Here is a 25,173-nt window from a genome sequence, read left to right on the forward strand (position 1 = left end):
ATTTTTCTCCTCTTGGAAAGCAGTTTGGGGAAACAGGAAGAAGAAAAGATGTGTTTGATGTTCAAGGTTTTTTTTTAGTTTTTCTCAAGGAAACTCAAGGAGCAAACAATTGATCTCAAGCCATTTCTAGGAAAGCTAAAAAACAACAACCCTGTTTTTGAAAATGAGGCTTGTCCAACCACCACTAATCAGGTTCACTTAAAATGTCACTCATCCTTCCCATTCTAGTAGGGATGTCCTACCCTGCGTTTCTGCTATATCATATTAGTGCAAAGCAAAAACTGTGATCTTTGTATCTCAAAGTTCAGGTGGTTGATATATAAACATGGTTGCCTTAAGTCTCTAATCCAATTTGTACAACATTGACTTTCCTATACAGTACTAGAAACTTTTTTGGCACTTGCTAAGTTTAGAAGTTAGATCATTTCCCATTAAGGTCTGACAGAATGTAAAACTCTAAGAATATTCCCTATGCTAAGCAATATTAGAAGCTGAGATTTAATCCCCCAGTCAATAAAGATTTAGGACACAGCAGGCAACCTCAATGATAAGAATTTATGATTTACATAATTTACATGAAGCTTCTGTGTTTGAAGCCTTTTTGAGACAGATGAGAGTGATGTAATTCTCTACATGCACAGAGTAAGTTACGTGCGTTCAAAGCTTTTTGAAAACAACGATATTCAAGCATGCACATAAAGAATTATAGATATGTCACCGACTTTTGTTATTTATAATAGATAATGAATTTCAGCGAGACTTGCAATTTGCACTTAACATTCTATGAACAGTCTTCTAGAATCATCGAATCACAAAAGGAAGTGCTTTCTTCCAAAGACAACCACACCTAAGTAAGCAAACACTGTGCCTCTGGATATTCTAAGTGATTGGAGAAGAAGGGTGAACATATTAGCATCAGAACTGGATAAATGCACTAATTTTCTAACCTCAGGTTCCTTGTCCAAACTAAGAAAGCAGGCCTGATGGGGATACTATTTTCTGTTATAGTCTAATATGTGCCTGCCTGCTTTTCAGAAAGAATGGTGGAGCTCCCTAGTGACCTATGAGGATCCTTGCAGGCAGTGCTTTTTTTTTTTTTAAAGGTACTCACCATGAAGTTGTTACAGTAAGTGCCACATTTTTAAACAACAAAAAAGAGGTGCTGCATATTTTTGGAAAAAAGCACCCCTTGCAGACATACATGGTGGACTTGATGAAGCCCATTACTGTACATTCTGTCATCACACCACACTCACACAAACTTGATTATAATTTTACTTAAGAGCCATTTAACATATTACATAGGCAAGCTCACATATGCCACTGAGTTAACCAATCCTGGGTTCCTGACAAATGTACATGTCAGGGCATGTGTATTCAAATGCGGTCAACATTTTGAAGTAAGTTGAGATTAACTTATTAATATTAACTTATAATATCACAGGTGAGCTGCTTAAAGACATTACTTCATGAACTCCCTTAAGTTAACTTATTTTAAGATGCAAGCCACATCTTTGTATAAGGTTGCCTTCAGCTAATTGGACGGCGAGAGTTTCTTAGGCTTAAGAAGATGCAAACACACATCAGTATTCTGACAGAATGTTAAGACTCCTGATTAATTTCAATTTGAAAATTGATTTTACAGGCTTTACAGAGACCACAGACCTGCATCCATACCACATTTAAATGTCAGCTCACATAATAAATAGCAATAATTGGTTTTAAAGGCTAACAATCTACAGCTGAATGTGTTGTATATTTTTTCATGCATTTATCCAACTGGAAAAGTGAATTTATGCAAAAATCAATGTCAGTATATGTTTGTTGTGTTTGCACATGGCTAGCTCAGGCAAAATCATTTCATTTAAATGTCAGAAGTTTACCATAGGCACCTTTTCCAGCTTGTTTTACGACTGTATAGATCTCAAGCTAATGTTTATGTTTACAAAGAATATATATATATATATATATATATCTCAAACATTACTATAGAACCCTTGCATTTAACTCACATGGAAGAACATTTAAGGAAGCAGCGAGCCTACTAGGTGTCACTAGAATCAATGGCTAATGAAACAGGAAATTCAAGAGCACAGCTGACATTCCTATATATCTGAAGGAGCATCCCCAGCCCCATCATTCAGCCAGGACACTGAGATCCAGTTCTGAGGGCCTTTTGGCTGTTCACTCACTGTGAGAAGTGAGGTTAAAGGGAACCAGGCAGAGGGCCTTCTCGGTTGTGGCACCCTCCCATCAGATGTCAGAGAAATAAACAATTACCTGACTTTTAGAAGACATCTGAAGACAGCCCTGTGCAGGGAAGTTGTAAGTGGTCAATTTGTGGGAACAATTCAAAGTGCTAGTTACATAGCTGTCAACTTTTCCCTTTTCTTGCAAGGAATCCTATTTGGAATAAGGGAATTTCCCTTTAAAAAAAGGGAAACGTTGACAGCTATGGCTAGTTATGACCTAAAAAAAAAGGTAAAGGTACCCCTGCCCGTACGGGCCAGTCTTGACAGACTCTAGGGTTGTGCGCCCATCTCACTCTATAGGCCGGGGGCCAGCGCTGTCTGCAGACACTTCCAGGTCACGTGGCCAGCGTGACATAGCTGCTCTGGCGAGCCAGAGCCGCACACGGAAACACCGTTTACCTTCCCGCTAGTAAGCGGTCCCTAATTATCTACTTGCACCTGGGAGTGCTTTCGAACTGCTAGGTTGGCAGGCGCTGGGACCGAGCAGTGGGAGCGCACCCCGCCGCGGGGATTCGAACCGCCGACCTTTCGATCGGCAAGCCCTAGGCGCTAAGGTTTTACCCACAGCGCCACCCGCTTTGTAGGTTATGACCTACAAAGTCTTATTTGGTTTGGGTCCAGGCTACCTGAAGAACTATATTTCCCTAAATGTGCCTGCCTGGGCTTTGCTATCTTCTGAGGCGGCCTTCTTCTCGATCCATCACCTTCACCTGCACATTTTGTGAGGAGCCTCTTAGTGGCTCCTTCCAGGCTGTGGAACTCCCTTCCACTGGAGTCTATACAGCCCCTTCCCAATGCTTTCCTTTCACTGGCAGGCAAAGATAGGCCCCCTGACCATGAGGTCCAGTCGTGTCCGACTCTGGGGTTGCAGCGCTCATCTCGCTTTATTGGCCAAGGGAGCCGGCGTTTGTCCTGAGACAGCTTCCGGGTCATGTGGCCAGCAGGACTAAGCTGCTTCTGGCAAACCAGAGCAGCGCACGGAACCGTCGTTTACCTTCCCGCCAGAGCAGTACCTATTTATCTACTTGCACTTTGACATGCTTTCGAACTGCTAGGTTGGCAGGAGCAGGGACCAAGCAACAGGAGCTCACCCCATCGCGGGGATTCGAACCACCGATCTTCTGATCGCCAAGTCCTAGGCTCTGTGGTTTAACCCACAGCACCACAGGGTCTTCTGAGAGTGGATGTTGCACATTTTATTTTCTGTTCTGGTTTTAAAATCATTTAAGTATTAGAATTCAGTGTTCCTTTAACTTGTCATCTTTTACATTTTATTTTACTTTCTTTTTTTCAAAAAACAACAACAACCAAACCAAACATTTTTATAGTTATTAGTGTGTTTTTAGTTGCATCTGTTTTAATTCATGTTGTGAGTTGCCTTGGGCTCTGCACTGGAAAAAAGGTGGGATATAAAATAACCAAATAAATAAAGCAAGTGATCTCAGTTTCCTTTAGAACAGTATTGCAAGTGTGCTGCCAATTCACTTCCTTATTACATCATTTTAATCACATTGGGGTGAATGCCTGAAAAGAGCCTATGTTTTAATCACTAGGTTTACTGGTTTCCCTGAAACCTGAAACCTGTAAAATACTGAAGGTTTATTTATGTATGGTATTTTCACTCTTTTTCTTATTCATTCAGTTTACCTACAAATATATGGAATAATTTCCATTTAAAGGTCTCCACATTGTACCACACAGTCACAGCAAATATACTGTGCATTTCAAAATACACAATAACCATCTAAAATAAAACAGCATGTGGTTGGCAAAAGGCCTAAGGTTTGTTGTTGTTGTTGTTGTTTTTAAAAAGCTCGTATCTCGAGTGTTTCAGTATTAACATAGTGAAGGAATCTGATTTACAAAGCTCCATTTGTAATCTTCATAACAGTTCTCAAGACATAGTCAATGAAAGATGCATTCTACTTCCACAAGTAGGATTGCAAAAAGAAAAAGAAAAAGATTTTTCATTTTGAGTGTAGACTTTCCAAAATCTATCAGTGACTCAGAAGTAATCAGTTGTCACAATGGGAACTTTTTAGTCAGGCATCTTGTGTGTGTATATTGAAGTGATGAACACAAATAAAGCTGTTAGCAACTAGCATTGCTTTATACTGGTTAAGTGAAACTCCTGAATGATCTGGAAGACAAATAATTCCCTCTTTATCTAAAGTTTGTTATTGGTTCTTTGTAGAAAAAAAGATGTGCTTCCAAATGCTAGGGCATGTCTACTATGTGAGACTATGGGAGTTTTGAACATCGTCCTCCTCAGGTGTTCAAAGGACTTCAAATACCTCAGTAATCCTTGCAAGAACCATGTACTGAAGACCCTCCAGTATTAATACTATTTCAAATGGAGTGAAGCAGACAGAAAATGTCCTGGCTTCTAATGAATGAATGGCCCAAGTGAAGGTTGAACCCAGTAGGAATATTAATTGTTGCACAGTTCGCATAGTACGTATTTACTACTGTATACCAGTTGTACTCTTTTGAGTATACAAAATGCACGCATTTTTCAATAACTGTCAATGGCATTCCTACACTTTTCGATGACTTACTTTCCTGTGATCCCACAACATTGTTTTAAAAAAGGTGTAGGGAACCTTTGGGCCTCCAGATGCTGCTGAACTACAACTTCCATCAGCCCCAGCAAGCACGGTCAATGGCCATGATTAGTGGGAGTTGTAGTTCAGAAACATTTGGAGAGCGAAAGGTACCCCACACCTGGTCCACAACCCACACATAATGCAGCTACTTGACTGAAGCTTAGCATGTTTGACTGAACATTTGAAAGGAAGAGGACCTATAACATATATATACTACTTTAACTTCCATGGAAGAAAAAAATAATAATGACAAAAGTTTATTAAAACTTGATGTTTTTTCTTCTCTTTTAATGGTACCTGCTTCTAACTCTTGAGCACTATTATGGGTATACCATTTCATCGACATTATTTCTCTGAAGATCTCTCTAAATGCCTACATTACATTTTTATTTCACCTGGTCACCAATAGTATCTTTTGAGGTCTTTGAAGTAGATGGAAAGTGAACAAGGAAAAATGATACACAATAGAAAGTACATTATAAGAGCTCAACATGAAAGACAGAATAAAAAAGACAGGTCAAGAGTTACAAAGGAATACTATAGTAATACTTAAATGTGCTTATTACTTTTGGAAATGAACTTTATGGTGGAATCATCTAAAATTGTACTTCACCCCCCCCCCTCCCCATCATAATAGTATTCTTTCAACTACGGAACAAAATCAACCAGGATTCCTTCAGGGAAGGCATTTATGTATGGCCATCAGTGCACGGTATCATTTACATTATATTTTCACATAAAGGACATTCACTGAAATCAATTTCATTGTTCAAAATATAGCCTAATTTAAGAATATTTAACTGATTCGTTTCCTTTGATGCATTCCAAATATGTCAAAAACATTATTATTAAGTAGGGCGGGTTTTTTTGTTTTTTTAAAAGACTATCTTCAAAGATCCCTTATTTTGATACTTATGGTTTAACCAATACAGCTGGTGAAATATACTAAAGCTTAGTTGTTCCTGTCTATGACAAAGCAGTTGTACTAAACAGTTCTGTAAAAGAGATAGGATCTTGCTGAATCCTTCTCAGAGACCATCATCCAATTAAAGTAAAGAAGAAGAAAAAAACATTTAAACTAGACCACACACACTGCATGGATATAGAGGTGAAACTGTGCCTTTTCTTGCCAGAGTCAACAGACACTTTCCAGTAAAAAATAAATCTGAAGAAGTGTGCATACACACAAAAGCTCATACCCAGAACATAAGTACTTAATTCGTTTCAGTGGTCGGTTCTTAACCTGAAACTGTTCTTAACCTGAAGCACCACTTTAGCTAATGGGGTCTCCTGCTGCTGCTGCGCCACCAGAGCCCGATTTCTGTTCTTATCCTGAAGCAAAGTTCTTAGCCTGAAACACTATTTCTGGGTTAGCGGACTGTGCAACCTGAAGCGTATGTAACTTGAAGCGTATGTAACCCAAGGTACCACTGTATTAATTTAAGTCAAAGGTTCAATGACATGGAGGGAAGCACTGTACTTCTTCCATAATTTCTGAATTACACATTCATAAAAAATGAACTGTTCATGCGAGTCATAAGAATTGGCATTATATCTAATATAATAAAAGTCTAATTATATTATGCATTTTTCTTTCTTTTTCAATATTGCGTCATAGCGACTGATAATAATTAGTCATAGCGACTGCTCATAGACTGAATCAACATGTGGGTAGGACTGTTCTGAATCTTCCACTTGCTCCCTGGCTTGTGCCAACCTTCTATGTCCTCCTGCACAGCACAGAAGGAGCATTCAGGTTTTCAGCTGTATAGTCCAAGGCTTCCTTCCTGCAGATATTTGTGCTGTATGCACATCCATCAGAGCTGGCACAAGCCAGCATGTGCAATGCTGAGGATGGGGCATGTCTGCACAGCCCTGCTCTCCTCTCGCATGCTCCAGAGAAGGTTCACCCATTAGGTGGAGAGAAGCAGCCATCTCAGGCAGTGGAAGTGCAAGAGGCTGTGCCCCACTCACCCCACCACTGCCAGAATGCCCCCCCAATCAAATTTTAGCAAGAGGGAGATGTTCCAGCATCTGGTGGTACCACTCATTTTCCCTGCTATTGGGGCAGAAAAGATAAATTCCAAGGCCTTGCAGAACACCCTTCCTTACTGAGTTAAGTGAGAGGGAGTGTTCTGGTGGTGGCAGAAGTGGGGGATAGGCAGGAGACAACAACAAGTATGGGGTAGGAGGTGACACATACCCATTTTGCCTCAGGTAGCAAAATGGGATGGGATGGGCCCCCTGTCATGTTCATTCCGTCTGCAACCATATTAGAACTATATTTAACTGTTTTTATAGGCAGAATTGTTTTTAAATAGTTGTATTGTTTCTGTATACAGTGGTACCTTGGTTCTCAAACTTGATCCGTTCCAGAAGTCTGTTCCAAAACCAAAGTGTTCCAAAAACAAGGCATGCTTTCCGATAGAAAGTAATGCAAAATAGATTAATCCATTCCAGACTTTTAAAAACCCCTAAAACAGCAATTTAACATGAATTTTACAATCTAAAGAGACCATTGATCCATAAAATGAAAGCAATAAACCATGTACTGCAGACCCACAAGCAAGCAATCAGTAGCTGAACTGGGTTTCACACAGTCACAAAAACAAAACAAAAAAGCCACAAAATAAAGCAAAATAAATAGCAAAGACCGGACTCGGAGACACTCAAATCGGAAGTGTGGCACTCAAATCGGAAGTGTAACACTAAAAATAAAGCACGTTTGGCTTCCAAAAAAAGTTCACAAACCGGAACACTTACTTCTGGGTTTGCAGTGTTTGGGTCCAAGTTGTTTGAGTACCAAGGCATTTGAGAACCAAGGTACCACTGTCAGAAGTGTTTTTAATTGTTTCATCGTCGAACTGTTTTTAATTGTTTTTACACTTGTTTTATGGCTGAAATAGATTTCTTTGTCTTATAATTGCATATTTTATTATTGCAACCCACTCTGGCAGTCTGGATTGTAGGCTCATGACACCCACTAGTATAGAGCTCGCCTAACCTTGCCCCACTGCTGTCTCTCTCCTGGAAATCACAGTAGCACCCTGGTAACACCACCCCATGCTGTGCTGATGGCTACAACCATCTAGTTTGTTTTACTAATTTACACATTGAACCAGACAGGCATTTCTGATATGTGGCCTCAGAGTTCACTCTCACATTCTGTCCATGCCACCTAAAAATACTCAGCATGAAGTTAATTAGCCAGTGGTGGAGATTAAATACAGAGAAAACCATGCATTGGGGCAGCGCTTCCAGCACTGACACTCATACCAGTGAATAAGGATGCTCCATTATTTATGTATTATGTTTGTTTGTTTTAAAAAGTATACCCTGCTTTTCATCATATTGTTTCCAAAGCAGCTTACAAAATAAAAATACTATGACTTTATGCGTATTTGTGTGCAGTGAATTACAAGACTTGTTCCTTGAATATTCTGCAGCATTTAAGAACCGAATGACTACTGGCTGTTTGTTCAGAATAAATATGATTGCATTTCATAGGGTGCCTCAAAAACACTTCTGTGTTATATCTGATGGACGACCAGCGGCGTAGCGTGGGTTGTCAGCACCCGGGGCAAGGCAAGTAATTTGCGCCCCCTAACCCGTGGATTTGCGCCCCCTAACCTGTGGATTTGTGCCCCCTAACCTATGGATTTGCCCTAACCCCAGATGTTGTGCCCGGTGCGGCCGGCCCCCCCTGCACCCCCCCCCCATGCTACGCCACTGTGGACGACTCACAGTTCAAGTCATGTTGGTGATTCTCCTCCACTTTACAAAGATGTGTGTGGAATGTTACTTCCATTATTTATAATAAAGCCTTGTTATTTGTATTCACGGTATTCAATCAATTCTGTTCTTATTGACTTTCTGTTCTCTGCCGCTTCCATAAAGTGAAGGGACTACACATTTCCATCTGTTTAAGTGATCAAAGGAATAAGTTGTTGCTGCTTACTTATTTGTTGCAAGCATGGGACTTTTGTGCACTGCTGTGAAAGGCTACCTGAGATCATTCCCTTGATGTTTATTTCATAAAGGTATGCTAATAGGGAGGTGAAATTACTTTTTATTTCAACTTTAAAAACAACACACAAAAATCATACAAATAGTAAACACAAAATTACTGTTGCTATAAGAAGCATTCCTAGTCAGAGCAATATTGCAATATGAGGAAAATACACACAACACATAAAGACTATAATAGAAAGAAAGAAAGAAAGAAAGAAAGAAAGAAAGAAAGAAAGAAAGAAAGAAAGAAAGAACTTATTCTCAGCTTCTGTTGCACATATGCATGGAAAGTTAGTGGGACTATGCCTCCTGCCCTCTCTCCCTGACCCCTGTGATTTCAGCAAAAGTGATGATGGGACTTGTTCATACAGAATTCCAAATTGTGTTCAATGTTTTCTGTGCATACAGCTGTACACAGACAGAAGTCCATTTTGGAAACTTCTGCTGAATATGTGGCAGTTGGGATCAGGGCCTGGAGAAAGCACACGAGCCATGGAATAGCCAGGATCATATCTCACAAAATAACTGCTTTCAGTGGTGTCTGCACATTTTGCTTCATAACTTTCATTATATGACATGAGTACAGGGGTAGAAACTTACTTTCTTCTTCTTCTAAAAATAAATCAGAGTCTCCTCAACACTGGCTCTGGGCCTGCTACTACAGCAGTATCCCCTGTACCACTGATCTTGGTAAACCCACAGAATAAGCTTCTAGAACATGTAATTTCACTTGAAAGCTGCCATTTCATTTTTGCTCTAGTTCTGCTGTGCTTTGTTATTGTGACCACACAGGAAAGAAAGAGATTGGGTGAAGTAGGTGAACCCCAAAACAATCTGCATAGGGCACGCAAGATGTGCAATCTAACCAATAACCAAACTAGGTGAACCAAACCTTACAAGAGTAAGAGGTTGCCCCTCCTCGCACCCCATCCTTTCAGGAGAGTAGGGAAGCCTTCCTGCTCCACCCCCTCCTAGAGCCCAACAGCTCCAGGTAGGTTTTACTGTTTGACCCCAAGGATACTCCCTAACCATACCAGCCAGTCCCACAGCCATGTAGTCAGATTTCCAGACTACACTCTTCCCCTATAAGTGCTCACCAGTGCTTTCCCACATCTTTCTGCTAATGTGGCCAATTCACCTGTTTAACAACTAAAGGTAAAGGTAAAGGTACCCCTGCCCATACGGGCCAGTCTTGACAGACTCTGGGGTTGTGCGCCCATCTCACTCAAGAGGCCAGGGGCCAGCGCTGTCCGGAGACACTTCCGGGTCACGTGGCCAGCGTGACAAAGCTGCATCTGGCGAGCCAGCGCAGCACACGGAAACGCCGTTTACCTTCCTGCCAGTAAGCGGTCCCTATTTATCTACTTGCACCCAGGGCTGCTTTCGAACTGCTAGGTTGGCAGGCGCTGGGACCGAGCAGCGGGAGCGCACCCCGCCGCGAGGATTCGAACTGCCGACCTTTCGATCGGCATGCCCTAGGCGCTGAGGCTTTTACCCACAGCGCCACCCGCGTCCCACCACCACCCGCGTCCCACGTTTAACAACTACTCCCTGCTAAATACATCCATTGCTTCATCAGTACACTTCCATTTCATTTAAAGCTTGTCCAATCAAGTTGTGCACTGTGGTGATAAAAATTTTATACATGAGAGCACCAAGTAGATTTCAAACACTTCTAACCGAACATAAATGTTTGTAAGAGTGAGAAAATAGGGGAAGCTTCATTAACATTTTCTCCGTAAGCAAACGTGCCTCCTTTCAGAAATCCTTCACATGATTTCCCCCACCATTATCTTTTCACCGGGCAGCCGTACAGAGAGATGGCATGCCACCCTGAAATATAGTCAAGCAGCAAAAGGTATGCACACCTGTCAATCAGATAGTGGGAGCAGGACTTTATTTTGAGCATCTTTGCAAATAGCTGGATGTTGGGTACTAAAAATATTGTTCTTCCTAGTGATAGAGATGTCATTAATCAGTCCGTAAGATACGATTATGTGAGAATGTCACTGAGCTCCTATGAAGTTCCCTCAAAGTGAGGACAATGTTTTCTGAATAAGATTTCTCTCATTCTGAATTAGCTTAGTTTGCCCTCAATTACTTTAATTTACCACATAATGAGACATATATACTGTATTTATCAAAATGTGCTAAACACGTAGCTGATCAGGGCTATGAACAATGAACCACTGTCAAATGGGTAAACTTTAGAAAGCATTGTTTTTCTACTGAAAATGAAGAAAATTCAGCACAGTCCCATTAAAAACTATTTAAAAGAAAATTGATTTTTGAGCTGCAGAATCCAAATCCCTATTGGCTTAGAGATGCCAAATCATAAAACTCACAAAGTAATTTTCAGTCATGTTTGATTCTGAACTTACCATCTTCAGATGACAGTCAAGGCTCTAATTAACTACACTGCTGAAAAAAAAAATCATCCCTACTAGGAAATGCTAATGAAACAATAGTGATAATTAATCATGCCGGTTTTGCACTCCTGTCCTGTCTGCATATTTAAACAGAATTTAATTGCCTAACTGACTTCAGAAAGGAAACTTAAAGGGAATCTGAACTCCTAAAGACCCTGAATCCCAAACACTAGTATTGAAATGTGTATTTGCAGTTGTAGACTCACCCCCCCCCCAGACCCCTATATTCAAATATTTTTCAGGCTATTATTTTTCATGGTCCATAAACATATGACAGAAATTCTCAAGCACTGTGCTAGTAAGCCTCTCTAAGGGAAAGCAAAATCAAAACTACATAAGCTTGCTAAAATCAAGATAATTCTATACAGGTTACCCAGTAGCCTGATGCATTCTTATAGATAAACAGGAGGTATAATCTGGTGCTACTGACTGGAAGCAAAGAAAACTAGTTTTTACAGACTAATTAACACTAAGTACTAGGATCTTATGCATTTGCAGAAAGGAAGTAAAACAGAAGGTTGTCATGCAGCATATTCAGAAGGGTGGGGGGAAGAGTCTGTGGTATATAGATATTCTCCAAGATTAGGAATGATTGGAGAGCAAAAAAGGTAAGAGAGCAAGATCCACTACTGTCTTCCAACTATAGACAGAAGGATATGTCAGTTTTGGTTCTCTCTGTTTCTTATTTTCCCATGCTTAACTTTGGTTCCCCATGTTTCTGTAGCACTTTGCTTTTTTAAAAAAATCTTCATGCAAATTCATCAGCATTTTTGTGTGAATTTCTCCTCATATACAGTTTTGACTAACGTACACATTTTTTCATGCAATTTCCTTTGCTATATTGCATTTCTGTATGTTATTTCAACTAATATTTTTATGCACAAGTTCCAATAACAAAAGCATGTTTGTAAGCACAGTTTGGCTGGAGAACTGCACTGCAAAATTTGGACAAATGTGAATTTAGAAAGTTGGCTCTGTTTCAGTTCACATATTGTTTTAGGGTGGTTTTTGTAGATTTGGATTTAAATGTGCACAGATCTGAATGCCAACCCAGTAGATAAGCCTTCTGCAAACAGATGTTCTCCAAATGTTTTCCCACTCCGTCCCAGGCAGTTTGATCAATGGTCAGGTGTGGTGGAAGTTCAAGCCCTACCAATCACCTTTGCATGAGCAGTCAGTAGGTGCAGAAAATTTCTCCATCCATGCTATTTGTTATTGGCTTGATACTAGCATTTGTGAGATAGAAGATAGTTGGCAAATATTACATTATCTTAATAAATACTTAAATAAGGGTGGGCCTCTACTGTAGTAGGCCTCAGTTCAAGAAAAGTTGCAAAATTGTAAGATCTGTTTCAAATATTACACCAAGGTTTTTTGAAATCATACATTCATATGGAGCAGAACACAGGGATAAATCTGGGAATAAAACTAGAAATTGTACTCACGAAATGCTCTATAGAATTCTTCCAGGCCTAGGTGCTTGTCACCGTTATAATCATCATATTTCAAGAGATCGAAAAGAGAGCAGTCAGACAGATCCTTGCCAAGCTCATCCTGTTTTATTACCTGACAAGAAAATTATAACCATGAAATTACACTGGAGCTCTAAGAGTTGAATGGAATAATTAAGTATTCCTAATATCATTTAATAGATCATTTTAAGGATGCTGTAGGGCAATGAACTAGAACTGTGTAAAGTCAGAAATTTCAAGTTGCTTTGTAATTATATAGTGCCATTCATAAAAAAAAATTATTCCATTTTCATTGACTATGCACATTTAGATTTGGAATTCTATGGACACACAATAAGAGCTAACAATGAAATACAAACTATGCATTTTGGATTGTTGAAAGGCATTTTTTTGTCAGGATAATCAGTCTCACCTTTATTATAGATACTGCTCCCAGAGAACTAAGAGAGTCTAATATATCCTCATCATGCATGGAAGAAGAATAGCAAGCTCTTCCTTTCTGCCACTAGCATTCTAATGCAAACGTCAGAGTGTGGCACCTAATATTTCTTGAATGCAGTGATAGTTATCCAAGGGGAATTTCCTACCACTTCTTCCCCAGTATGTCACCCTTTCCCCCACTTCTTGTTTGGTAGACCCTCTGGAAATGCCTGAGATGTGGTGTGTGGTCTACTGTGAGAGCGAGGGATCAGGGAAAATCAGGCAACTTTATCATCACCATTATAGGCCACATAACTTACAGAGTTACTGAAACTACCTTTGTTGCTCAGAAAGACAACCTATATTGGAAAAGAGGTAGGTGAATTACGACCCTCTTGGTTGTCCTCAACTTCTCAGCAGTTTTTGCTATAAACTATGCTGTCCTTCTGGACCACATGTATGGGTTGAAAATTAGAACATTGAATTACGTTGTTTCTGACCCCATCTTACGAAAAGGTACCAGGTTAACTGCTGTCCTGTCCCATGGGAAATATCCTGTAGGAAATTCTACAGGGTTCTGCCTTAATTCCTGTGCTTATTAAACTTTACACAAAAATGCAGGATTAAGACTGTATGGAAATTGTTCATCGACATAATGATGATACCCAGCTCTAATTCTCTTTTGTCTCTAGGATCATCAGAATCTGGCTGTTGGTTCCATCTAGCTAAATATTGTTGATACCAAGTGGAAGTGGCTCTCTGGGATTTAAGACAGGGGTCTTTCCCAATGCTACCAGGAGGTACTGAATATTGAACTCAAGGCCTTCTGAATGCAAAGCATGTATCTACTACTCTTACAGCCCTTGTGATAGGTACCTTTAAATGACTACGTAAACTAAGGAAACAACTGAATTAAAGTGATTACTGTCACTGCTTAGTCCATTTTGATGGTGAGCTCCACTCTGGGAGAGCCATCATTGCTGACACCTTGGAACCACCGGGGTGGAAGACTGCAGCGTAGCTAGCTGGTGTCCAGGAGCCACTGGCCCTGGCTTTGTGGCTTTGAGACTGAGAACATCTCTAGGGCCAACACAGCATTTAGCCACTGACCTTGGTGCTGATTGACTGCTGGGACAGTTTGTATGGCTCAGCTTGCTTGACTGTGTGTGTGTGTGTGTGTGTGTGTGTGTGTGTGTTACAGGCACAGGGAAATGAACTGGGAAATGTGCATTGGGTGAAAATACTCCACTCTCCTTGAAACACAGCAAGAGAAAATGACCTCCCTGTGTTTTAAGACACATGTTCCAACCCTCCCTAAATCTGAGCTGAAAGTTCTTGTTTCCTGCTTACTTAACAAATGCATGTGACACCATCCTGTACTCGGATCTGAGCAGCTGCTTGGTGGTTTTGGTGTTACTTTTAAAAAAGTAGTTTTAAAACAATAAAGTTGAAGCAGCAGCTGACATAGGCTGTGAACACCAGTAAACACCAGTTGTGCAAAACAGACCACCTTTAAAGCATTTTAGCATTTGCTCAAACCTCCCTCCCGGCCCCCAACCCACTTCTTTCACACCAGAAATGTTTTCTGGATAACATTCAGATCAGCGCTACAAATGTCAGTCTCTTGCAAACAAAGGCAGCTCCTTATAAGCAGAAAAAGCAATTATAATGTATTTACATTCATTCTGTTTATTTTTTTAAAATGCTGTCCGTCAAAATTGGATGATAAAGAAAGCCTGCACTCCCCTCCCTTTTTTCAGGTTAGTAAGGATGTTTCCATTGCAACTTTCCTGCTTAAAAATAAAAAATAAAAATTTCCTCGGTAAATTTACCGTACTCAGAGACAGACTTGTGTTTGTTTAATGATCCAGCATGGAATGAGAGGATAGAAGGTGCTTGTTCTCTTTCTGGTTTTGCGAATGAATGTTTATTCGTGGAGATCAGAAAGACCACCAGGAATGTAATTTTATGTCCTTTGATTCTAAGTGTCTTACCTATCAAATGTGTCCTGATAAAAGCACAGTCTGAAACTTCCTTAGTATTCACTATCGCCTATGTAAATGAGCTCTGTGAAGATGGGCAAAATCAACTGTAGGACTCATTTTCTTCTGAGTATAATTTCCACAGCAGTTTCAGCACACGTAAAAATGCTGCTGGTTCTATCAAAGCCAAAAAGCCGGGTGGGGGGATGCAGTGAGCTCCCCTTACCCACCCAATTAGGACCATCAGAATTTGGAGGAAACATCTGGAGAGGCGAGGAGTTCTTTTTGTTTCCTTTAATGATTATATTATGCATTTTGTGTTTTATGCTGTAAACTGTGGTCTCTTGGTGAAGAGTGGTATATAAATTCAATAAAAATAATAATTAACCCCAAACCACCCCAATTTTTATGCAAGTTTTGAGATAGAGGCTTTTATTGTGGTGACATTTTTCTTCTCTCTGAAATCAGCTTTCTGCAATCTGTGCTCTCTATATGCTTTAAGCAACTTCCGCCACCCTGACTATTGGCCATGCTGCATCTGGTGAGAGTTGAAAACCAACAACCTAAGGAAAGCAGCAAGTTGCGGAAGCTTGGTTTAAACCAGTGGTTCCCAAAGGGGGTGGTGCCACCCTCTGGGGGCTTGCTAAGAGGCAGGGGGAGCTGGAGCTGATGATTTAAGTGACTTTAAACCAGGCATTGGGAAACAGGTATCACTTCATCAAGTCCATCCATCACATTAAGAATTTACTCAACAGTGAAGTAGTTACTAAATGTGGTGTCTAAGATCCTTCCTGGAATCACTGGATCAAAGTTCATCCGTTTTGTTGAATTAATCCAACTAAATATATTCCAATGGATTTTGAATAAATGTGCAATCAATTACCACTGTTTTGAAGTTTATGGTGTTATTATCTTCCTTAGTGGGTCATGCAAACCACTATTCTGAATAACGATTTTTGTAGGGTAGGGAGCGCTGAGGATGAATTTATGGAACCAAGCAGGAAGTGGCCTGAAAAAGCTTGAGGACCACTGGTTTAAACCAAGGGTGGTGAATGTTTTTCAACCTAAGCGCCATGCTCCATCCTGAGGTACCTTCTGGGTCACACGCCCGTGGTGGGGCCAGAGACAAAAAGTGGGCACAGCAACATACGAGTCTTACACTGGGCTACATTCCAGCATCCATGCCCATGTCATTCACTTCCCAAGTGTGCTGTCTTGGAAAATAGACAGGGAGGGACTGCAATGGCACCACTTTTCCACCAGTAGGAGGGAAACCTCATTTATTTCAAGGTGGTTGCTTCTGAACAAAACATACCAAACCAGTCAATTATGTATTATTCTGTAAAGACAGCACACATGTCTCCCACATAGCCATTGTGGGTCTGCTTATCATCACTGGGCTGCTGTTTATTAATATTCGGTAACCATAGAAGGTGAAAAATGCAAAATGAATAAGCAAATACAACCATAGAATAATTAAACATCTTACAGCTGCAGTAAGTCAATATTCCTTTAGACGGTACTTTAACCATTTTTTCAGTCAAGGCTGGCAAAATGATTTATGTGTATATGTATGATTTGCTGAGAGTTGTGAAACTGCATCTATTTCTTGCTGTTGTATATTTGCATATTCTCTTCCCGGGAGCTCAAGGCTGTCTTCGCTTTTATCTTCATAACAGCCCTGTGAGGTAGGCTGGAATGAGAGTTGGTAGTTCAGACATCAAAGTTGTGCAACAGCACATACTTCAAAGTATGTTTTGCCTGTTAGTTATCAAGGTTGGAAACATGCTTGTTTCATTTTGGTAAAAGGTACCCCCCCTGCCCGTATGGACCAGTCTTGACAGACTCTAGGGTTGTGCGCCCATCTCACTCAAGAGGCCGGGGGCCAGTGCTGTCCGGAGACACTTCCGGGTCACGTGGCCAGCGTGACAAAGCTGCATCTGGCGAGCCAGAGCCGCACACGGAAACACCGTTTACCTTCCCGCCAGTAAGCGGTCCCTATTTATCTACTTGCACTTAGGGGTGCTTTCGAACTGCTAGGTTGGCAGGCGCTGGGACCGAACAACGGGAGCGCACCCCGCCGCGGGGATTCGAACCGCTGACCTTTCGATCAGCAAGCCCTAGGCGCTGAGGCTTTTACCCACAGCGCCACCCGCGTCATTTTGGTATTTTGTTATAAATGTCCAGACTGTAAAATGCTGTTGTTAAAGCAACGAAGCTGCTTTGCTGGCTTTTCTTTACATCATCTCTGAATAGTGTTACATAGCAATGGTGTTGCCGGGGCCCTGCTGGATCAGGCCAATGGCCCATCTAGTCTTGTTCCCACCCAGACCAGCCAGATACCTGTGGGAAACCCACAAGCAAGACCTGTGTGCAATAGCAACCTCCCCTCCTGTGGTTTTGCGCAACTAGTTTCTGGAAACATACTTCTCCAACCATGGAGGCAGACCATAGCTTTTGCGACTAAGAGCCACTGATAGCCAGGAGCCAGGAGTGCCATGCATTTGTTGAATGCTCTTTTGAAGCCATCCAAGTTGGTTGCAATCTCCACCTTCTATGTGATATACAGCAGACCATACGGTTACATACCGCTCTGGATACGTAACTTTGAGGTTAAAAACGTGGCAAACCCAGAAGTGTATTCTTCTGGGTTTCACCGTGCGCGCATGCGCAGAAGCGGCACCTCTGGTTACGGATTTTTCGGGGTGCGCACAGCCCCCTGGAATTAATTAAATCCGTAACCAGAGGGTCCACTGTATATTTATAGCTTGCTTTTCTATCCAAGAGAGCCAGTGTGGTGTAGTGGTTAAGAGCGATAGACTTGTAATCTGGGGAACTGGGTTCACATCTCCGCTCCTCCACATGCAGCTGCTGGGTGACCTTGGGCTAGTCACACTTCTCTGAAGTCTCTCAGCCCCACTCACCTCACAGAGTGTTTGTTGTGGGGGAGGAAGGGAAAGGAGAATGTTAGCCACTTTGAGACTCCTTCAGGTAATGATAAAGCGGGATATCAAATCCAAATTCCACCACCTCCTCCTCCTCCTCCTCCAAGAGCTCCAGCTTGTGCACCTTTCTCTCCCCCCTCTGTTTAGAAGACATTTGAAGGCAGCCCTGTTTAGGGAAGTTTTTCATGACTGATGTTTTAATGTATTTTTAATCTCTTGTTGGAAGTCGCCCAGAGTGGCTTGGGAAACCCAGCCAGATGGGTGGAGTATAAATAAAGTATTATTTATTTATTTATTTATTTATTTATTTATTTATTTATTATTATTATTATTATTAACAGCCTGGTGAGGTAGGAGAGAGACTTTGTGCAGGGCAACAGACAATGACTTTCTCTGCACCCCTTGCCACACCGTCTAGCCCTAGGAGTCTTCATAAGGGAACTGTTTCCAGAGGAAGAGCTGGGGTGAGAGACTTTGTCGTCATGGGGCAGTTGATTGACACATGTGCTGCCCCACCTCCAGCCTGAGGGACCTTCAGAACGGAGTTGCTGCCACAGGCATTATGTGTAAGTGTCTTCTAATGAACCAAATAGATCATGAGTCATGGGGAGAGCATATAATCAAGTCTGTAAAAATAATGTGTCAATTTTGTTACTGGCCAGCATACATTTGTATATATCCCTGTCTGCGCACAGAAGGGTCACACATCAGTCTGTGCTTTCTGCATGCCATTCCTGTGAATGCGTGAATAAGCTTTGCTTTTCATTAAAATATATTTCCTTGGTAACAAAACAAATGCATGAATCACTGGTAAAGTACATTTTACCACTGTGACTTCCCATAAAATAACTGGTACTCTAAGTATCCACCTCTCAGCATTAAACAGCCACATTGACACCTGCAATAATTGAAACTGAATTTACAACTATGCAAGGAATTGTAATTGCTTTCATGGCATAGAAAACATGCAAGTAAATTTGCCTCACCACAGATTCACAGGGGGACTTTCAGCACGATAGCCCTTGATTGACGATTATATTTAGGGTCTGATTCTGTGGGGTTGTAAAATGCCCACAGTGCCTACTAAGCACTCCCATTACCAGATGCTTTGGGGGTTTTATTACACCAATAGATCAGAAAGGGAGTGACAAGATGAATCCTATTAGCCACAACCTATAACCCAGAGTTTTGGGGGAATATAATGAACTATTGACCAACTTTGCTGATTTAGATTGTGCCCCACAATCTATTTATGCCAAGATATTGTATATAAAATTAATCATTCCTCTATTCTGGTTTATATACTTTGTGGATCACAGGGTTAACTTGTTGGAAATACCTAGCTATCTTTTTATTCTTTTACCATTCTGTCCTTCCTCCCAAAAGAGAGCCCAGGGCAGCTAACAACGTAAAATAGCAAAGAAACCTAAGAATAATTTTAAACGGCAAAGAAACGACAATCACAACACATCACAAAGATAATAGCGGATAAAGCTTCTGATAGGGACCTGACACTCATTATCTCGCCAAGATCTGGACAAATAAATGAGTTTTGATTTTGTGTGTGCATGGCTGAAGCAGGGGGACTGCCTGATGAGAGGATGGGGTTCTACAGATGGGGACCCACCACAGATAATAACTTCTATCATTGCAGGGTACAGGACTAGCTGACTCTTGGGGTCTGTTCCAGCTCTACAATTCTGTGATTCTATGTTACCATCCATCTCATGGACCATGAACAGGGCCTCTCCCACTAATTGAAAGTTTAGGATGAAAGGTACTTGGGAATATGTTCCTTCAAATATTGGATCCAAGGTCATTTAGGGTTTTGCATCTTAGCATTAACACCTTGAACCAGGTACAGCAGCACAACAGCAGAAGCCAGTATAGAAATATGGGGTCTGGAACCAACTCCACTTTCCTCTGCTGCCTAGTTGATCAGCCATCAACTGGGTGGTGCATAAAATATTGTTATCCCTGTGCTGCATCTGGGATTTATTGGGAGTGCTCATTCACGTATATTGAAATAATAGGGGTGGTAGAAACAAATGGCTAATGGGAGAATGTTCTTCCTGACTCAACAACAGATCAGATGGTTGTGAGACCACCACCAATCTCATGCTCACAAGGGAGGTAGGACAACATTAAAATTTGCCCCTCCTTCAACCATGCCATCCAAGCTGCACACCAAATCAGCACTAGGAACTATGCATTAAGTACTAAATTGGATTATCTAGAACTGGGTCCAACTGCTTTTTGCCCTTCCCTTGGTTTGAGTCATATGGACAGCAACATAGGGTCTCTTTCTATGGAATCTGTGCCTACCTTATTCAGGAGTGGGGACAGCTGTAAAAGATAAAACAGTTGACATTTTTCAGACTTCAAATTTTAGTCCTACATAGCAATACGATCTCAGTACTAAGGCATATCAATAATGTGAGTGATCATAATAAAGTAGGTTGAACAGATGCTAAAGGACACTACCTTGACCCAGCTATAATCAAGTTTATCTACAGCATTCAGCAAATATTTCTTACACTTTACTTCCACGGCTACTATTCCAGGCTAGTTCTGCTTGCACAAAGGCTGTCAATCATGTAAAATGATATCTTGGATTTGTAGAGTACACAGATGGCCTAGGATGAAATGACTAGCTATCATTTGTCTGAGAAATAAAGATGGATTTATCCTCCAGTCCCTGTGATGTACAAACAGAGTGAATTAAGTATCTACAGGACCTTTTATTTCTAATGTTAAGAGAATATTTGTATAGGTAGTATTTGCTGCAATCAAAGACACAAGAGCCCTGATTATACTCCCACAAAGCTATAAATGCAAGACTTTTAGGAGCTGAAATAATATGTGGTGAGGAACAAACTGATCTCACTTTGAATTTTTTTTAAGAGTGTTAAAAACAACTGAAACACTTGTGATTACTCTTTCTAGAAAATGTTCAGAGCCAATATGGATCGGAATGCCAGTTGCTGGGATCCACAAGTACAGACTGTGCAAACATAGTGTTGGAGTAGATAGGATTTTGACCTGACCCAATAAGGCTCTTCTTATGGCCTTATGTAATCTCCTGGTGAGAACTTATCATATGAAGCAACAAAAATGCAACTAAAGCATTTACCTGTGTCAGTTCATTGCTGTCCACAAGACCATTGTTGTCTGAATCATAATATTTAAACATCTGATCCACCAATAATTTCTTCAAAGCCATTTTATCTTCAACACTTCTTTCTCTTGTTTGTAGCATGTATCTTCTGTTCTGGAGATCCAGCAGAAAGTTTTTCATCTTATTGTAGTCGATTGACTTACAGTTACCCCCTGCCAAGATAATAACATATTTACTTGAATTAGATCTTTAAAAATTGTTTCCTACGAAAGGCAGGCTGTTTCTGTTAGCACAAATGGTACAATTGAATTTTGACCCTTAAGCATGTGTAAATATGCCTAGATCAATATAGATATTAAACAATACAAGCAAATGGAAAGAAATGGATGAACATGACTGGGATTTTTTTCAGAAGTGTGCAATGAAATTGGGCTTTGTCCATATGTGAGATTTCCAGCCAGCACTTCAACATATGCTTAGATACAATAGTTACTTTCTAGTGTGGGAATTAGTCCACAGCATAAATATCAATAATTAGCATAATTACAACAATAAGTAGCTAGAACAATATGACAACATTAGCACACAAGGAGTTAAGCAGTTCAAACTTGGTTGATTAAAAGCATGTGCATAACAAAATAAAGCAACTTAAAATTCAGTTTGAGAGAAAAGTGAAAAGTTCCACTGAACTTACTCAATGAGAGTTCAATTTTCTACTTTAAAATGTCAATACAATTACCCAGGTAATCGTTATGCATGTGAGTTTTACTCAGAGAATTCAATCACTTCCTAATGATGACATTTTTCATATGTCTTTGAAAATAATTTCAGTTCTAAAGTATGAAGAATGGGTCAATTACAGAAGCTAATAAGGCTCACTAAACAGAGGTAAAGGGGGCATTCAGAAACCTGTCACTATCGACATGTCAAGCTTCTTTCACATAAATTATATTTTATGGAATGAAAAAAATTATAATTAAAAGCCATCAGTTACATCCATTATTTATTTAAAAATAGCAATTAAGTTCATACAGAAGAAATGTATGGCAAATTAATTCTGGTATAGAGAGGGTATCATTTTTTAGATTAAATGACTCACAGCGATTAGTGAATTCAAATAAGAGACAACCTTGCATGCTTGATTCCACTAAATGGATGATAAGTAACCATCTATATATATATGATCCCTGGAGCCATTCCAGGCAGTCTGTGGGGTAGGGGGAACCCAGAAAAAAACACCACTATGGCTATTTTAGAGGCTCAGTTCTAAAGCTCATTGGGCTAGTTGACCTTGGGCTTGTTGCTCATTTTCAGTTTAACGTACTTCGTAGGATTGTTGTGAGGATACAATGGGGCAAGAGAGAACATTGTACAGTCATACCTCGGGTTAAAGTCGCTGCAGGTTGAGCGTTTTCAGGTTGCGTTCCGTGGTGACCCGGAAGTAACGAAACTGGTTACTTCTGGGTTTCGCCGCTTGCTCATGCACAGACGCTCAAAATGACATCACGCGCATGCACAGAAGCGGCGAATTGCAGCACGCACAGACGCGGGTTGCATTTTTGTCTGGATGCGAACAGGGCTCCGGAACGGAACCCGTTCGCATCCAGAAGTACCACTGTATGTTGCTTTGTGCTCTTTGGAGAAGAAAATGGAATACAGATGCAAAAATGAGATACAAATTAATAATATTAATAGTACTTAACATATAAATACAAATAAATAATATAAGGAAGGGCTGTGACTTATTTATTCAGCAGTAGCTGATGGAAAACTCTTCTGCAATTTCATGTTGCTGTACTTCACTTATGGATGCACAAGAAAATATATGATGGTCCAAAACAAACAATCATATTTATCTGTCTTACATGTTCCACCTGCCCTTTTATTTCTAGCATAAATGATTTAGTGTCATTGTGCCCTCTCTGATTGCATGGAGCCCGGACAGCCCCGTGGTTTTCCACGGATCTGAGGGCAATGAAACAAACACTGAGACGAGGGGGCCACTAGGGGGCGCATCGGAAGATGGCTGACAATAACATCTCTCCGACCCACACGAGGTAATTTGGAGGCTATGATGGGAGTAATTAGCCTCCCTACCCCCCCAGGAAGGTGGGGGGACTGCCCTTGCCTGCTGTGCCCTACACCACCCCCAAATTTGTGGGGGTGGGGGCACTAGGCACAAAGCCCTCCTGTGGGATTCTGGCACTCCTGGACGCCGTCTCTGATCCACGCCACTAGCTGCAAGAACTTCAAAAGAAACAATTTGCACATATTTCAAGGAAGGAGGGGGAGTAAAGACTGCTAACAGAAGAGATCTCTGATAAAACAAGACAAGAATAAATCATGAGAAGATACGCTAAGATACGGTATGGCAAATGTCTGATGGGGGAGGGGGAAAAAAACTTTCCTTTCTTTCCTTATGTGATTAAATAAGAATCCCCTCCCCTCACGAGTCAGAAATGTCGTTTTAAGGACTTAAGCTGTAGATTTAAGGCTGTATGGAGATAAACTTTCGAACCAAAGCATGTTTTAAGAAGAGCATGGAATGTAAGAGCTCTGGAATGACACAGTTAAAAATGCCGTCGCCATATTGGGAAGTTCTGTCGGAGGTCTTGAGTCTGGGAGAAGAAATAGAGAATGACCGCTCCCCGCTTAAAATGGGGGGCGCCCTTTGCGTGGACGCGTGCAGCCCCTAGATCTGGAGTGGCTCCAACAGCATAGGCTTGGCTTTGCCTTCCCTCAGGGGGTGGGCGGGTGTGGAGGACTCCCTGGTCCTGAATGGGATAACTGTGCCAGCTGCGGAGCCTGGGAGTCATTTTGGATTCACAGCTGTCCATGGTGTCCATCTGGTGCACAGGCTGAAACCCTACCTGCCTGCAGACTGTCTCACCAGAGTGGTGCATGCTCTAGTTATCTCTCACTTGGACTACTGCAATGTGCTCTGTGTGGGGCTACCTTTGAAGGTGACCCGGAAACTACAACTAATCCAGAATGTGGCAGCTAGACTGGTGGCTGGGAGCGGCCGCCGAGACCACATAACACTGGTCTTGAAAGACCTACACTGTCTCGTGTTTTTTAAAAAACAAGAAAATCTTTAATAATAAAAAATAATAATGTACTGGCTCCCAGTACATTTCCGAGCAAAACTCAAAGTGTTGGTGCTGACCTTTAAAGCCCTAAACGGCCTCAGTCCTGTATACCTGAAGGAGTGTCTCCACCCCCATCGTTCTGTCAAAACAATGAGGTCCAGTGCTGAGGGTCTTCTGGAGGTTCCCTTGCTGCGAGAAGCCAAGTTACAGGTAACCAGGCAGAGGGCCTTCTCGGTAGTGGCACCCGCCCTGTGGAACGCCCTCCCACCAGATGTTAAAGAGAAAAACAACTACCAGACTTTTAGAAGACATATGAAGGCAGCCCTGTTTAGGGAAGCTTTTAATGTTTAGTAGACTATTGTATTTTAATATTTTGTTGGAAGCCGCCTAGAGTGGCTGGGTAAACCCACCCAGATGGGTGGGGTATAAATCATCATCATCATCATCATCATTGGTTTGAAATCTTCTCTCCTCTGCTTCTCCCAGTCGTACAAGAGCTACAATCTCAATGATTTGCTAGGCTTTTTCGCTTGTCAGGAGTGAGGAAAATCCATAGAACTGATGCAAACTTTAATTAGAGAAGGCTGAAGTGCCCTCTACTACTATTACTGAATATGATGATGATGATGATGATGAAAGATCAACAACAGCTAAACAAATATTAACAAGGGTTTGTTTGTTTGTTTGTTTGTTTGTTTGTTTGTTTGTTTTGCTTTCCCCTGTCCTGGCAAGGCTTCTAAATACCTTGTGACAGGCAGAAATCCAACAGAGAGAGTGATGAGAGAACCTACACTTGTTGAATTTTTAAGCATGGGAGTATGATTTTGTTTCCCTTGGGTAGAAATGCTT

General features: G+C 41.1%; 1 protein-coding gene across 4 annotated transcripts in view; it reads right to left on the bottom strand.

Annotated features, from left to right (window-relative positions):
- The window catches only part of FSTL5 (follistatin like 5), a 319,455-nt gene that overhangs the window by 125,167 nt on the left and 169,115 nt on the right, over positions 1–25,173 (bottom strand). For 2 of the 4 annotated variants that reach the window (XM_028743543.2, XM_028743545.2), the window contains exons 5-7: positions 21,251–21,447; positions 20,443–20,463; positions 12,744–12,864 (exon numbers count right to left, since the gene is read on the bottom strand). In XM_028743543.2, coding sequence (XP_028599376.2) covers positions 12,744–12,864; positions 20,443–20,463; positions 21,251–21,447 — 339 coding nt within the window. The remainder of the gene's footprint in view (positions 1–12,743; positions 12,865–20,442; positions 20,464–21,250; positions 21,448–25,173) is intronic. The other 2 variants (XM_028743546.2, XM_028743544.2) reach the window with 1 other exon arrangement.

Source organism: Podarcis muralis, chromosome 9 (assembly GCF_964188315.1).
Source record: "Podarcis muralis chromosome 9, rPodMur119.hap1.1, whole genome shotgun sequence".
Lineage (NCBI taxonomy): Eukaryota > Metazoa > Chordata > Lepidosauria > Squamata > Lacertidae > Podarcis > Podarcis muralis.